Source organism: Chaetura pelagica, unplaced genomic scaffold (assembly GCF_000747805.2).
Source record: "Chaetura pelagica isolate M959 unplaced genomic scaffold, ChaPel_1.0 scaffold24, whole genome shotgun sequence".
Taxonomy (NCBI): domain Eukaryota; kingdom Metazoa; phylum Chordata; class Aves; order Apodiformes; family Apodidae; genus Chaetura; species Chaetura pelagica.
In genome coordinates, this window is record NW_009953077.1 from 2,158,622 (window position 1) to 2,173,746 (window position 15,125).

Here is a 15,125-nt window from a genome sequence, read left to right on the forward strand (position 1 = left end):
AACCAACCACCAAAAGAAAAGCCAAAGCACATCTAAAAAATTCAAATTAGAAATTATATCCTAGGCTGCAGGCAAATAGATTTCCCATTGCAGTACTAAAATGTCACATTCCAACACTGTGCTGAATTTCTAAAGGAATAGCACTACAAAGCCTGCTGGAAACACTAGAAAACTTCATCTTGTATATCTTCAATGTAGAGGGCACAGGGCTTTTCTACTCCATTCCAAGCAGGGCTGGGTAGCTTTGCCCAGCATTTTTTGGTTGGTTGGTTTTTAAATTTTGTGATGCAGGACAGCCAGTAATTTTTAATTGCAACTGAATTATTTTCTACTGAGTATTTCCTACTCCTATCAGGCATCAGATTTTCAAGACACAGGCCAAATTTAAAATTTCTGTTATTTGTAATCTGGGCTTAAAGCCCATGAGATAATTCATACTGAGCACCACTGCTGCTGCAGCAACATTCACAGAGACGGTGAGTACTCCACGCTGTGGGGACATCAAGCAACAGCCTGTCAAAGAACAGGACCAGAGGGGATGAAAGCAACAGAGACAGGGAAAAATCATGAAGATGCGAAGACAAACAAGACCCTAGCTAGCTCCTATCCAGCATGAGCTGCAGCACAACCCAGCAGCAGCTGTTTGCATGTTTGGTGAGCAGAAGGTTCAGAGGAGAGAGGATCGGGATGTCTCCATGTATATGTCAGCTGGAGAAGGTGGTGAGGTGCTTCTGTGGAGGACTGTAGGGGTGAGTGACCTCACAGGAGAGGCAGCAGGGCAGAAGTGTTGGTACCCAAAGACCTCACCCATTCCATCACAGGGCAGATGGTGGGGAGCAAGGGGCAATGCCATTTTCCTGTGTCCACCTGTTTTGTCCCTTAGCCTGAACAGCAAGTTTTGGCTCTATCTGCTTTGGTGGGTACTTGCAAAGCCCAAGTGGAGCCTGATGAGTAGCTCCATCCCCCCTGTGCTACCACAACACAACACAACCAGACAGCTCTGAAGCAACCAGGGCTGCTGACTGACACCAGCTCAGGGACACAGACACATCCACTGCCAGGTCACAAACACAGGAGCACTGCTGGGACTTCAAACGCACAGACATGATCCACTTACATGGAAAACGAGTGGCTTACACAGACATATGTGAAAAACCAAATGCTTTAATCCATCTATCAAGAACAACAGTTCAAATTATTTCATTGGATACATTAATATTGATCCATAATTTACAGTGCTATGGACCATACACAAATTATTGCTGCAGTCAACAGCAGATGAATATCAACATTACAGTACCAAGCATCATAGCAAGAGGCAGTAATTAATGTCACTTTTTCAAGAAATATAGGTATTTATACTATTATCAACATCAGCTTCCCCCCCCCAGTGCATTTTATGTCAAACAACATAAATGTAAGTGCATTATTTTGTGCTTTGTGCTTTCCTCATGTACCTTCTTTTTACTTTTACAGGTTGTAAGAGTTAAATATTGCTTTGTAGACCAAAAGCAGTAAAGGAAGAACTTCATGGTACTCTGCATGTTCCTGCTTGTTGCACGGCTTTGGCAAAGTGACAACTGGTAGGTATCCTGTCCACTCACTCAGGGAAGCCACAGCCAGCCCAGTGTCCCTCAAGACACCACCATCAGACTGGGCAACAACTTCTGTCCATCTCACTCCACCTAGTTCATGCCAAACTCTGCCTCTAAACACTGTCTCTGGCCTCTACCATCGATCCCCTGCAAAACCTCACAGCCACATGTTCCTCCATGAGTAAACAGGCAAAGCCATCTCCAGTTTGCACCTGCCTAGAAGTCTGTGTCTCCTTGAGATGTCACCACCACAGTCCCAACATACTGCCACTCAAAGGTTGGTCAAACTCAGAGGAGGGCTGTAACCTAAGGAAACAGAGGGTGAGGAGTGAGCAGGGCACAACTGAGTCATGTTACCCCCGAGTGACACAACGTACAGGAACCACAAAACACAGCTGCTGGGGTCACAGTGACTTTTATCAAGAAATCCAGCTCTTGATACAACGGTTTTCCTTGAATCCTAACTCATCCCCACACAGCATGGAGCCAAATATCAGTCGAGGCTGCCAGCAAGTACCAGTGTTTCAAGTCTTGAAAAAATATTTATATACCACAGTCTAGACTCGAATTTCTGAATGCCCAGCACAGGCACCAAACCAAAGCCTTATTCAATCTATTCAGTGGTTTTCAGCTACTACACTCAAGCGTGCACACCCTGATTTTGCTGCAGAGCTGTTCCATTTCAATGGGGAAGGGTAATGCAACCCTGTGTTACAGCTACAAGCATTTGACAGCCCTGATTTTCTTTACCTGTCACCATTACCAAACAGCAGCACCAGAAGCCTGTACCCACATACTCAACTCAGAGCTAATCACAGCAGAGCTGCCTGGCAGGGGATTTCCTTGCCTAAGGACCATGATGGCTGCAGCACATCCTGCAGTGTCCCGGGGCCTGCCCTGGGCCAGAGCTTCACTACCCTAGGAAAGACACATTCCCAAAAGCTGTCTGGGGCGTGGGGGGGAGAGTCATCATTAAAAGCTAACTCCAGCTCCTCCTTCAAAAAAAAAAAAAAAATTAAAACTCAAAGAACCAAAAGCCACAACCTGGTGGTTGCATCAACACCAACACACAGCTCGCTGCTCAAGCGGGAAGGGAGGTGGCCGGGCACGGTCAGCAGCGGCCACAGAGCGAGCAACAGCAACGCAGACCCTGGAGCAGCAAGACCTTGGAGCACCTCAGCAGCAAGACCCTGGAGCAGCAGAGCAGCAAACCCTGTCCCCCCCAAGCCCCCAGCCACCGGCACTGGGAGGAGACACTCCAAGAAGCCCTCCACAGGGAAACCCTTTGGAGGAAGCTGAGCCAGCCGGGCCTTAAGCTCCGGGAACTGTCGACCCTGTCCCCAGCTGTCCCATTGCTGCCCAGTTCACATTTGGTTTCTGAACACCAGCTGCTGCCATCAAGGTTTCCTCAGGAACCTGCCACACTGGCCCTCCCATCACTAACCGTTTCACTTACCCTCTGTAATTCCCAGCGTAGCACAAAGGAGAATGGGAAGCTCTTGTTTTCTCTACGTAGGCACCACGCTACACCCCAGCGTCCTGGAACACACCACCCGAAAGCTCCCTCCTACGCCACACGTCAGTCAGTGCTAGTCCAGGAAGACTACAACTAGAGTTTAAGGCACTTCATTCCGAACGGGATTCGCCCGCCTGCCGCTTGCAAGTCAGCTCTAGGCTGCTCTGGAGAAATCCATCCACTCCATCCAGCCCCTAACACCACAGGTCACCCCTCTCAAACACCCAGGCTTGATATAATACGAGTATAACTACCAGTATTGCATAGGACTACACTTGAGTAGATAATGCACCCAACTACTTGTACAACATTGTTGCATGTTAAAAATTAATAACATTGTTATCAAGTAACAGTTATTTGCAGATACAGTAATTTACTCTTTTTTTTTGTTTCTTTTTTGTTTTTCTTATGTCAGCCCCAGTGCTGAAATAAAACACAAATTACTATAACGGGTATATTAACTACATAGTTATGTTTCCAAGCATATTACTACTTTTTTTTTTTTTTCTCCTGTATCACTAAAAATAAATATGTAAGTTCAGTTTCTCTACAGAGTTGTTTTATTACCTAATCTAAATTTATACTCTACCTTAAATGTGTTTAAAAACATGTTCAAAGTGAGACGGTAATATACAAAATATTCTCAAAATCTCTCTTAAAACACAGAACCCTGCATAAAAGCTTCCTTTCAAGTGTTTACAAAGAACGCAGAAAACTTCCAATGAGTTTTAAAAATGTCAAAAAATTCTTGCAATATTAAGAGGCAAAAATCTTACAAATGAAATACAAATATATTTAAAACAAAAAGTTGAGGATAACTAAGGAATCCATGCAAATCAAAAGAAACTGTACAATGCAATTAAAAAAAAAAAATAAAGCCAATTAGATATGTACAACGTAATGTGCCCAGTTGATAAAATGTATCAATTGTTGTGGGTTTTTTTGTCCAAAGAGTGTATCTACCAACTTACAGTGCTCCTGCTTGGTTTCCTCTCATCAAGCCATCAACACGTGTTACAAAACAAACTAAAAATCTAAGAGAAAAACTGGAATCATGATCAAAAGGAAAACTCAAATCAGCTCAGAGTACAATTAAAGAGCACTCTGAGAAAGAGACTCCCCTCTCCCTCTCACAATCAACACAACCAGGATGTCTTAATACCTTTTTTTGTTTGTTTGTATTCTGAGTGGAGTAGGGTGGGTATATTTCCCTAAACACTTGTCATGTAAAGACCAACATCTGAGGGACACTGTATCTTTAAGGCAGCACTATTCAATTAATACAATTACAAATTTGGACTTATTGTTGTTGTTTCTGTACATTCTTTTAACTATACATTTTGTTTCCAAGTAAATAGTTTGCATTTACACCTCTGTGATTCCCCCCCTCCCCGCCAGTAGAAACAGACTCTTCATGTGTAATTCAATCTATTGCTTTGAGTGGATTTGACCAGTTCAAAGTTCTTGGCGAATCCAGTTCACAGATACTGTACATATGCTGTACAATATTTTGGAGGCGTTGGTAGCTTTAAAATAGAATATACAAGTTTCTTCACCAAAAAATCTAAAAAAAATCCTATATATATAATATATACACACACGCAAACACACTGGGCTACTGATGAAGCACAAGGGAAAAAAAAATAAATCAAAAAATTCTACAAAAGGTAAACTGTTTAATCTACTGATCAAGAAACAAAGCAGTTTATGAAAGGTGTGCCAAGTATTTGCTAACAAGCATGGTCAGTGTCCTCCATGCTCACGCTGCTCCGCCTGCTACTCGTCTTCGATGCTCCAGGAGACACAGAGGAAAGTAGTGGGTCAGTTACTCCGACAGGAGAGAGGGTATCGTCCATCAAGATATCTTCCAGTTTGGATCCCATTTTGGCAGGAACACTGTAAGTGCCAGTTGGTTCAGTCACGCTCCCGAGGTTGTCACTGAAGGTGATGGTACCATCAGTGAGATCGAGGGTGGTTGTGCAAGACAGGTCTGTGTGGTGCGGCAGGATGTCTTGGTTGCAGTTGTCCAGCACAGGTTCTTGTTTGATGGCCCTGTTGACCATATCAGGGGAGCAAAGGCCTGTAGATGGAACCAGGGACAGTCCATGCGCCCGAGCTTGCATCTCGAGTTCCTGTGAAGGACCATAAGGGACAGATTAAGAAAAAATAAATCCGAAAGCAAAATCCATCATCTCATGCTCTCAGGTTCTGCAACTTACACTGCAACTTTGCATCCTTCTGTTGGATGCAAACAATTTCCTCCCTTTCCAACAGTAACAAGAGCTTGCGCCTTGTACACTTCTGCAGATCTTCACCTGAACACTAATTTCATGAAGGGGTGGATGAGCATCACCACACACAACACGACTCCTCCTCAGAACCCACCCCAGAAACAAAGCCCAGCACCCCACAGAAAGCTAACATTCCTCCCCCGGGCTCTTTCTCAAACCAGTGCCACAGCAGGCAAGTCTGGCATCAGGACAGGTGGGGAAAGCATTTAAAAGTTGGAAAAAAACCCAACAGAATAGTAGAAGCATGCACTTAGTATCACAGAATGACCAAGGCTGGAAAAGACCTTTAAGATCGAGTCCAGCCTATGACCTAACACCACCACACTGGCTAGACCATGGCACTAAATGCCACATCCAGCCTTTCCTTGAACACATCCAGGGACAGATGTGTGTCCAAAAAGCCGTATGTGAAGACAGAGCATGTCTAGATGATGCTTGGTCATTTCCTGCTGAGACACTGGAAGGGGCATTTCTCATTCTACAAGTCTGGTAGAGCTGGAAATAAAGAGATCAGCCAAAACTGAGCAACATTATTCCTGCACTGAAAAATGACAGGCAAGTCACAGGAAGGCTTCATACTTCACACATAGTCAGGATTCTTCAAATCTCCATAAAAAGTTTAAATCTCACCTTTACATTTAATCATAGAGATGCACTTGACTGAAGACAGGTAATAGAAGAATCTACTTAAATACGCTTTTCTAAATGCAGCAGTAAGAGAGGTGTTTTGCTTCTACTTATACTTTATATTAGGCAATCACAATCACTGTTGTGATTGTACAGTTTCTGGATATTCCTGTCACTGAGGTTGATTAATTGCCTTTTTTCCATTTTCAAGCTAAGAGAACAAGCTTGTATTGACACTGCAAGATCAACAGAGAAGGTGGAAGAAAGAAGCACTTCTTCCATCAGCTAACATTACTCTGTGCTTAATCAACACAAAAGGAGAAAATACAGACTTTAGGTTATTTGCTGCCAGATGTACTGCCCGTTATTCAAGGGTCTGTTTTTTATGTTGTTTTGATAGAAGAAGGAGCCAGAGCAGATGGATAATGCAAAGGAAGATGAAAGATGCTTAAAAAATGATCTGACTTAGCTTTGAAATAACACTTCTTGATGTTGCTTTGCAGAGGGGTCATGCATCTTTATCCTCTCACTCTAAGCAAACAGATTGCTCAGTGAACTACAAAACCAGCACTGAAGCTCATCCCAGCCTGTTCTATTTTAAAGCTGTTTACTGCCACACTTGGCTCTCAGGTATTTCTAGCTTCATTATCTCCTTTGTGGATTAGCCAGGCTGTGGTTCAGGGGTGTCTGACACCACAGGCTGCAGAGAGCTGGGCTGTGTGCACTGCAGGGAGCAGCAACAGGAGAATCTGGGACTTCACTGTCTCCACATTATGTGTTCTTACACTCAAGCCTAGATATTCTTTAATTAGCCTTTTATGGAGGGGGTGGATATCCAGCTATCTCTGTCCACCTGGAGAACAGGGTTGACAACAAAAGCTGTGTAGGGTGCAAGGCTAAGTTTTCCTATCCAGCTCGAGATGAAGGCAAAGGAATCCACTAGAGATGGAGCTCTCACCCCTACATCTGTGTCACACAGGCTGCTGGAAGCCTGGGTGAATCTCATGAGGCAACAAGCCACAGACAAAATATTCATGCCACCTACTGCTTTTCAGTGTTGAGGACTGTTTTACAGTCCTACAGACTTCAAGGAACAACGATAACCACCAACCACAGCAGCTCTGTGGGAATAAAACCCAGCTCAACACTCTTGCCTGTCCTACTGAAAAACTCCTGGAGCACTTCCATGAGGTGCACTTCTCTGCAACTGCTATCAGATAAGCCAGGGCAGTCTCCACATTAAATACAGTCCCCCAGATACCAACAGGAAACTCAAGATACAGTGCTGTGGTGTCTGTCACCAGTGCTGCTCTTCCTGTCCATTCTGTCCTGTAAGCAGCAAAAAGCAGATGACAGATTCCTGCAGAGCATCAGAGAGAAGGGCTGACGGAGAGATGAAATAAGAGAGCAGATGTAGAAGACTGTAATCTGCAGAGATCCTCTGACTGATAGGACCTAGAAGATTTTATTTATTGCCAGTCATCTCAAGCTGCTTCAGAAGGAAAAACAAGTACTAAAGCTACAGGTCAAAAAAACCCTCCACAAACAAGACATCTCAAGTGAACATATTCCCAAACAGTTCAACTGAATTTAATCACTATCAACAAATAAACCATATATAAAGTCCCAATTCCTTAGGTCTGGCACCCCCAAAAAAAGGAAAAAGACCATAAAAATGTTTCTTATAGTATGGCTTGCAACTTCTGTTGCTCATAGTAGAACTAAAATAGACCAGTCTTAAGTGCTTTACTAGCACTAGTGGCATTACTTCTTTTTTTCACACTAATGTATCCTGTTTTTTTTCTAGAAAACCCTCAGCAGACATCTCAGCCTTGGCCACCATTAACTGAAGCAGTGGTTCCTTCTAACCCACACTCCTACAAACAAGCTTCAGATGCCACAATTTGCAGTCACACACCGCAACATCGAGAGCATTTGCAGGGTCTTTCTCAGCAAACCTGTATTCTGAGCAGCAGATGCCTGTTGGCATGTTCCAACTTCTTCTGCCTGTTCTCCAGCTCCTTGGTGCGTTGCTGCTCCCGCTGCAGCTTACGGATGTAATCCACGGATGCCTTCAGGATAGTTCCCTTATTCCAGCGCATGTCCCTTTGAGATCAGTAAAAAAAAGGAAGGGTTAATGCTTTCAGGGAGCTTGTTTAAAAGCTTTATTTTATAGCCACTACCTTCCCATGGGCAGGTATGATTACACCTATATAGATAACACCTGGCTAATACTGGTTCCAAGCTGATGAATGCAGAAGGCAGAGGTGGCCAGACGGTCACCACACAGCAGCCAGCCCAGGGCACAGAGCCCAGGGGCTGCCCTGTGAACATCCCCTCAGTCCCACCCCCTGTGACTGCACAACTTAGGACCACGCAGAGCAAAGATGACCAGGGTCACCCCTCATCACTTCCTGGCAAGGCTGGAAGACAACACCACAAAACCCCACAGGACTCTTCAGGGACACAGCCCAGCTGACTATCTGTGCCCTGCCTGATTTCACCTGGGGACATACTTAAAAGGAAACACTCGGTCCTTCTGTAGGAGAAAGACCTGAGGCCCTTTGGCTTCCCAGAAGCAGCAAGCAACAGCCCTCCTGGTGGCACTGTATCACTGCTGTGCCTCGGTCAGAGAAGCCTAGGGCAGCAGCATATTCAAGTGCTTCAGCTTAAAACTGGCTACAAGAAAAATGCCACATTGCAGCCTGGGGGTGATGGCTCTTCAGTCAGGGGGGATGTGGCTCCCATACTGCTTCTCCCACATTTGCTTTAGAGAGAGGGGCTGCCTGCATCCTTTTCTCCCCTGCATCATCATCTTACTTTATTTAAGTAAAACCCACCAGATTACTGCAGACTCTCAGACCAAAGATCCACCTCTCCCATAGGCTGATACTGTGCAATATTGTCTTGCTTGCTTTAGAGTAAGCTAAAGAGCCTCTGAAGTGCAGCTGGGAGTTGCTCGACGGCCAGCTGCCTTAATGGAAACTCTCCCCAAAAGCATCATGGAGCATTCATTCAGATTTAAGTAACATTTTCAAGCTCCAGAGCAAGAGGGGTTCCTTGACAAATTAGCAGCAGTAGAATTACCTAAAAGAACTACTGGGAAATTACGATAAACACTGGCTAATTATTAGTGAACAGACACACAACTACACTCTTTATTTTCCTCTTTTTTCTTGAAGGGAAGGGGAATATGATGAACTGCCCTGTAATTTCACAGAAAGAGGGCTTGGTTCTGTCTTGCCAAGCTATGACATCTAAAAAATGGAAAGAATCACTTAGCAAGACAAGCAGCCACCTAGGCAGCCAGACCAGACTAAGGTTTCCCATCCTAACAAGTCTGTGCTGCTCAGCCAGGCAGTCCCAGTACCAAACCCAGCCCTGCCAAATCCCAGGGTCCATGCTGAGCTCCTGGACAATGGTATGGTGAGTGTTTTGTGACAGGAATCATCAAATTAATATAAACCTAAGATCCAAAAAATAAGCCACAAAACAATCCTCATAAAACATAATGGAACCTTCAAGCATTTGTACCATCATGAAGTGCCAGGATCACACAAGAAAATTCAGAATTAATTTTTTGTGTGAATTCTCTTTCTCCCTTAGGATTGTTCTCTCTTCTAACATTTCCCTCCCACAGTCTCCTTGGGCACATTATACTTACGGGTCATTTGACTTGGGTATCAAAGTGCCTAGTTCTTTTATACGATCATTAATATTAAATCTTCTTCTTCGTTCAACTTTAGGAAAAACAGCACAAATGTTACAAGTAATATTCACACTTAATTACAACATATAAAGTGTTTCATCTAAGACTTCTTTAAGTGCCTTTGAAATGTTTGCCTGAAGCTTAAAATCCAGTGGCAGAGTAATTTCTTTTGCTCTCCCACATACAGAGACGCTAAGTCAGAAGTTGTGGCTACACTGCAAACACGTGGGACTGCTCAAGTGGCAGAGTTCAACTGAGACTCTAAAAACCAGGATGGCTGTGTTAGTAGGTCTCAACTGAGAAAGGGATGCTTTCCTAGGGAAGAGCACCACAGACAAACTCAGGGACAAAAATTTAGATGCTCAAGGAAATCCCAAAGCAGGAAAAGGAATAAAATGTATAGATTCTTCTTAAAAATACTCTTTCAAATGCAACATTTTAAGGATCCAGAAGTCAAACTTAAATACCTGTTTTCCTGCATTAGCTTTTCATGTTACAGAAAAGGCTTCTGAATAGCTCAAGGCATGAAAGAACTTTTTTTTTCTAGTAATACAAAGTATAAAAGGACAACCTAAGGATCTTTTAAATCATAAGATGCTAATGAAAATGTCGGGGGTTTTCCAACTTGGAAATACACATTCCTTTCAAAAATAGAATTTATAAAACTGCCACAGTGAGGGCACACACTGATGCTTAAAGTCACAAGTTGACCACATATCTAATCTTTTAGATTAAGTTAAAAAATAATGGCTAAATCGTGCAAAGTAGATTTATTAAAAGCCACTGGATATTGTTCCTCTTAATTCCATTAGTGACAACCTCCTATTCACTCAGATTATTAAAAAAATAAAAGCAGAGTTTATAAATCAATACTAGATTTAAGAACACATTTCACAAAAAATTGGGAGATATTTGTTTTATGGGCCCAACAAAAGGAACTGGGACTATATACCACATGCAGTGTCTCGTTCAGATTTTGATCACCACATTCCAACAGTGGACGCCTAAAATCAGTGCTAAAATTGGTGCAAAACATGAAGAACCAAAACTTACTCAAGTTGTGATTGTCCTTCTTTTGCCTCTCCTTAGCCAACGCTCTTGCTTCTGACTCTGCAGGAAAAATACATGCTGTGCATGTGAATGAAGTAATTAGAATGAAAGTCATTCAAACACAACGTGTGGGTCTGTGAAACATCTGCACAGGAAACCTGGTCGGGTTTTGCCAAACCAATCATCGCACCCATTCCATGGAGCTGGGGGGGCAGTGAGTGCCAAAACCCAACACTGGTGTTGAACTTCACATCCCTGCACCTGTGGAGCATCCCTTCCCACATCACTTCCATGAGGAGAACGTTTCCCACGGAGGCCCTGATTCAGCAAGGTCTTTGAGGACAACAAATTGCTGAAATAGAACATCCCTTCTCCCCCGCTCACACGCGGCCAGCAACGCAGGGAGCAGAGCCTGAACCAGAGGAACCAGATGCTTATGGCATTGCTCCCTGAGCAGGATGTGAAGCAGCCAGGAGTCAGAGGCTCTACTCACCCAAATTAAGGCTGCCTCCTCCTGTGGCACGTGCCTGCACGTCACTACAAGACTCAAGGGATAACTTAAGTGACCAATGAAAAAGACTGCGTTTTCCAGCTATACTAATGCCCTCATTATATGGAAATAAGATGAAAAATTCAACACCTTTATTAGCAACATTGTTAGAAAACAACAGTCCTTGATTCAGGAAAGCAAAAAGTAACAACAACCATGCTGCGTATCAGTTGTCTCCTCCACTCAGAGCTGTTCTGAGCCTTGCTCTACACATTTATTACACACTCAGCATGAAGAAGAGAAGACTCTGGGGGGGCCTTATAGAGATTTTCCAGTACCTGAAAGGAGCCTATAAGAAGGCTGGGAAAGAACTGTTCACTAGGGCATGTAACTACAGGACAAGGGGTAATGGTTTTAGGCTAGAACAGGGTAGATTCAGGTTGGACATTAGGAAAAAGTTCTTTAACTTGAGGGTGGTGAATCACTTGAAAAGGATGCCTAGAGAGGTGGTGGGGGCTCCACCCCTGGAAACATTCAAGGTCAGGCTTGATGGGGCTCTGAGCAACCTGTTCTACTGTGAGATGTCCCTGCCTATTGTAGGGGGGTTGGACTAAATGACCTTCAGAGATCCCTTCCAACCCAAGACATTTTATGATTATCAGACATCAGCATACAATACTTCAGGCAAAAGCATAACTAAGTTTGTTAAATTCCCTTGGTTCTTCATAATTTTGATATTGATACAGTAGGATGGAGGAAGGTTTCTGACAGATGCTAGATTTAAATACAGCAAGGAAAGTTCCAACAGCAAAATCAGGAAATGGAGAACCAAAAGACCCCTGGCTGCACTAAAATGCTGATTTTAAAATCACTGGCTGGCAGAAAGCACCAGCAATAGTGATTTCTGCACAAAGGCTTGGCCAGATCAATGTCAAAGCAACTGCTATAAAATTTGAGTTTAATTCCTAAACCACTCCTAAATTAAATGCAATCTGCTAGTATATATCTTGGACAGAAGCACTAATTTGCATTGTTTCTCTGTACAGGTGAATGTAGCACATAGATACATAATTTAGTTCAGATCTATTTTGAGGTACTGAGGACTTGCATAAGACCACCTGCATGTTTAGTTTGCCACCTACAGCCACCTTTAACTTTCTGTAATGGGGGCAATGAAATTGCCTGTAATGCAGAACTTTGAGTAGTTCTCATCCCTGCCATTCACCTCTTAATGAAGTTTCATCACTTCAAGAGCTTTTCTTTTTCTAACACTCAGAAATCATTGTGCAGCTTGGGTGTCTTTATTTGAAATGACGTTTTGTACAGTCATATAAATGCAAATATTTGCCAGCTCAGAGCTCTGATATTTCCTCCTGAGAAGCTAACTCCTGGGCTATTAAAACTGCTCTCCTTAAAGTAATTCATGCCCAGAACCTGCTTTGCAACTGAGTCAGCCTGTGAGTTTTCACAACATAAATCCAGAAATATGTCAGACAAGGACAAAACTATGGCTCTACCATGCTGCCTACAGTGTGGCTCCCTGCTGGGCTGAAGAACAGCCATTTCTGTGTATTAAGATGATTTTGTCATTGGTTCTAGGATGGATCTCCATTTGTTCCTCCTGTAGACAAGCTTACTTTGTTTACTGTACCCTACATGTGGTTATAGCCTTTCAAGTGAAGCAGAACAGCAAAACCAAAACATGCTCGAGAAAACAAAACTTCTTATTTCATCTGTCCAACTAGTTAGTTTCTCTACATACATGGCTGAGAGAAAAAGGCTTTTAGTCTCCCCCCTCCCCCTGCCTCCCAAGGGTTTATTCAAATCACTGCTGGAAGAACCTACAGAACAAGAAGTGTTTGGGACTCTTCATTTTCACTTAAATTAAGAGATGCATATTCTCTCTCTTGAGTGTCTAATTTTACATTTTAGAGGATCTAAGCATCCAGATTTCACGTTAGAACAGCCTGGTTGTTCACTGCTGCCCTCCCCAGCCAGAGTAAAGCCTCAACTTGTAACATTCCTCAACTTGAATCCCACAGAGACTCCAGATGTGAATTTGTTAAAAGTTTGGCGTTGACAGAGCAAACGATAAGCCCAAACTAGAAAACAACTCTGCAAGACATGCACAGAAGCTCCCTGTGACACAGTGTTTTCCTGGCAACAATTAGGGACTTGATCTTAATTTGCCAAAGTGAACACACATGGCCACACAGGAACACAACTGCACTGTGAACTAACAGGTCTGCTAAAAAATGGTCCAGAAAGCAAAAAGCAACTATTCATCCACATATTCTTTCACGTAACAGAAATTATGTCCAATATCACCTGAATTCAAAACAATTCTATTATTGCTCCAAGGTGGTATTAAAGACATATTTACCTGTGAGCTCCCTTTTTATATTAGGAAGATTGGCTGGACACGAGTTGCTGATGTTTAGTCCTGGAGGAGGCATGCTTTGGTTGCCATAAAGGTCAATCAAATTGCCAGACACAGGCAACTGGAAAAGATAAACAAGGAAAAGGATCATTTCTTTTGCCCTTATGAAAGGCTTTGAACAGAAGAACAGAGTAGGATCTGCCAAGGAATCTGTGCTCTTCTCTGTGTGCAAACAGAGCGTGCAACGATATCAGCAAAAGTCACTGATTTGCACAGGCAGGAGGAACAAAACTCCTACATTAGGAAAACTGTCTTCTCTCACGAATACGTAGACAGAGAATGTGCAGCAGAGGTAACAAGCTGACAACACTGCTGCATTATTGCTCTTTATTTTGCAGTGGAACAGCAAAGTCTGTACCCCCATTGCTTCTCTTACGCAAACAATCTGCGAGAGCCTACAGAGCACTCCTGGAGGAAGGCCCCAGCTTTCCAGGAATATGTGAGTGAAAGAAAATAGCAAGTTGTCACATGCTTGAAGGAGAACACTATATTCATCAGTCCCTTTTCTCATGTGATTTGAAAGCTACCTACACAGAAAACATTTAAGTTTACTTTAACTTACATAACAAAAACATGCACCAGTGGGAGGAAGATTATTTTGACATTAAGTTTTCCCAAGTACTTGTTCATTCTGCTATTCTTATTTAGGCATGTTTAAGCAAGAAGGTCTGTACAGAAATGGGATTGTATTCCAACAAGATTTACCAAAGCTGTACCTTTAAATTGAAACATATTTAAAGTTTATCCTGAGTGCATTATTTTACCCACCACTCTCTTGTTTTCAAATTAGGTTTTGAAAAGGCAGGTAAAAACCACTTTGATATCTTATCAGAGTTGCAATACTTCTTATCATTGTTGCTGCAAAGAAAACCAATCCCTCCAAGACACTGATCCTGCAGAGATTAAGAGTATTAACTTTACACCCATATAACTAATGCTGTTGAATACAATGGAGTGAGTCACAGCCCAGACTATCCAACTCCTGCTGATGGTCCTTGCCAGAATGAGACCTAAGAAAACGTCTCTGCCATCTGGAGCCACTGTAAGAATAAAAGTTGATCTGCATCTACCCACTAGAACTCCTGCTGGTACTTGTATTGAGCAGACAGTGGCCAACAAGAAAAGTCAAGTCCCTTGACTCAATCTTTTAAGTGACAGAGGAAAAATGTAACTGAATTCTCACCAAGATCAAGCCTTCTAATTCCTCTCTTTTCCGTTAGCTCTTGAATGCAAGCATCACACACCCTTCTGACTTGGATGTGTTTTTTCTATTTATGCTGCTCTCTCATGGAGAGAGCACAAAGAACTTGTTTGTAGCCCAGGGACTTGAAGTTCAGACCAGACATGTGAAAACTAATTAGGAATTTCAGGGAATTAAAAAAAATTCCCCCCCCCCCCCCCAAATCT

The 15,125-nt window shown here is 43.0% G+C and overlaps 1 protein-coding gene across 6 annotated transcripts in view; it reads right to left on the minus strand.

Moving 5' to 3' along the window:
• Positions 1–4,429: 4,429 nt before the first annotated feature.
• Positions 4,430–15,125, minus strand: part of MITF (microphthalmia-associated transcription factor) — a 45,432-nt gene continuing 34,736 nt past the window's right edge. For 5 of the 6 annotated variants that reach the window (XM_009996896.1, XM_009996890.1, XM_009996894.1 and 2 more), the window contains 5 exons: positions 13,662–13,779; positions 10,792–10,848; positions 9,694–9,769; positions 7,988–8,135; positions 4,430–5,243 (listed from right to left, as the gene is read on the minus strand). In XM_009996896.1, the coding sequence (XP_009995198.1) occupies positions 4,842–5,243; positions 7,988–8,135; positions 9,694–9,769; positions 10,792–10,848; positions 13,662–13,779 (801 nt within the window). In that variant the 3' untranslated portion in view covers positions 4,430–4,841. Of the gene's footprint in view, positions 5,244–7,987; positions 8,136–9,693; positions 9,770–10,791; positions 10,867–13,661; positions 13,780–15,125 lie in introns of all 6 variants that reach the window. The other variant, XM_009996891.1, reaches the window with a different exon arrangement.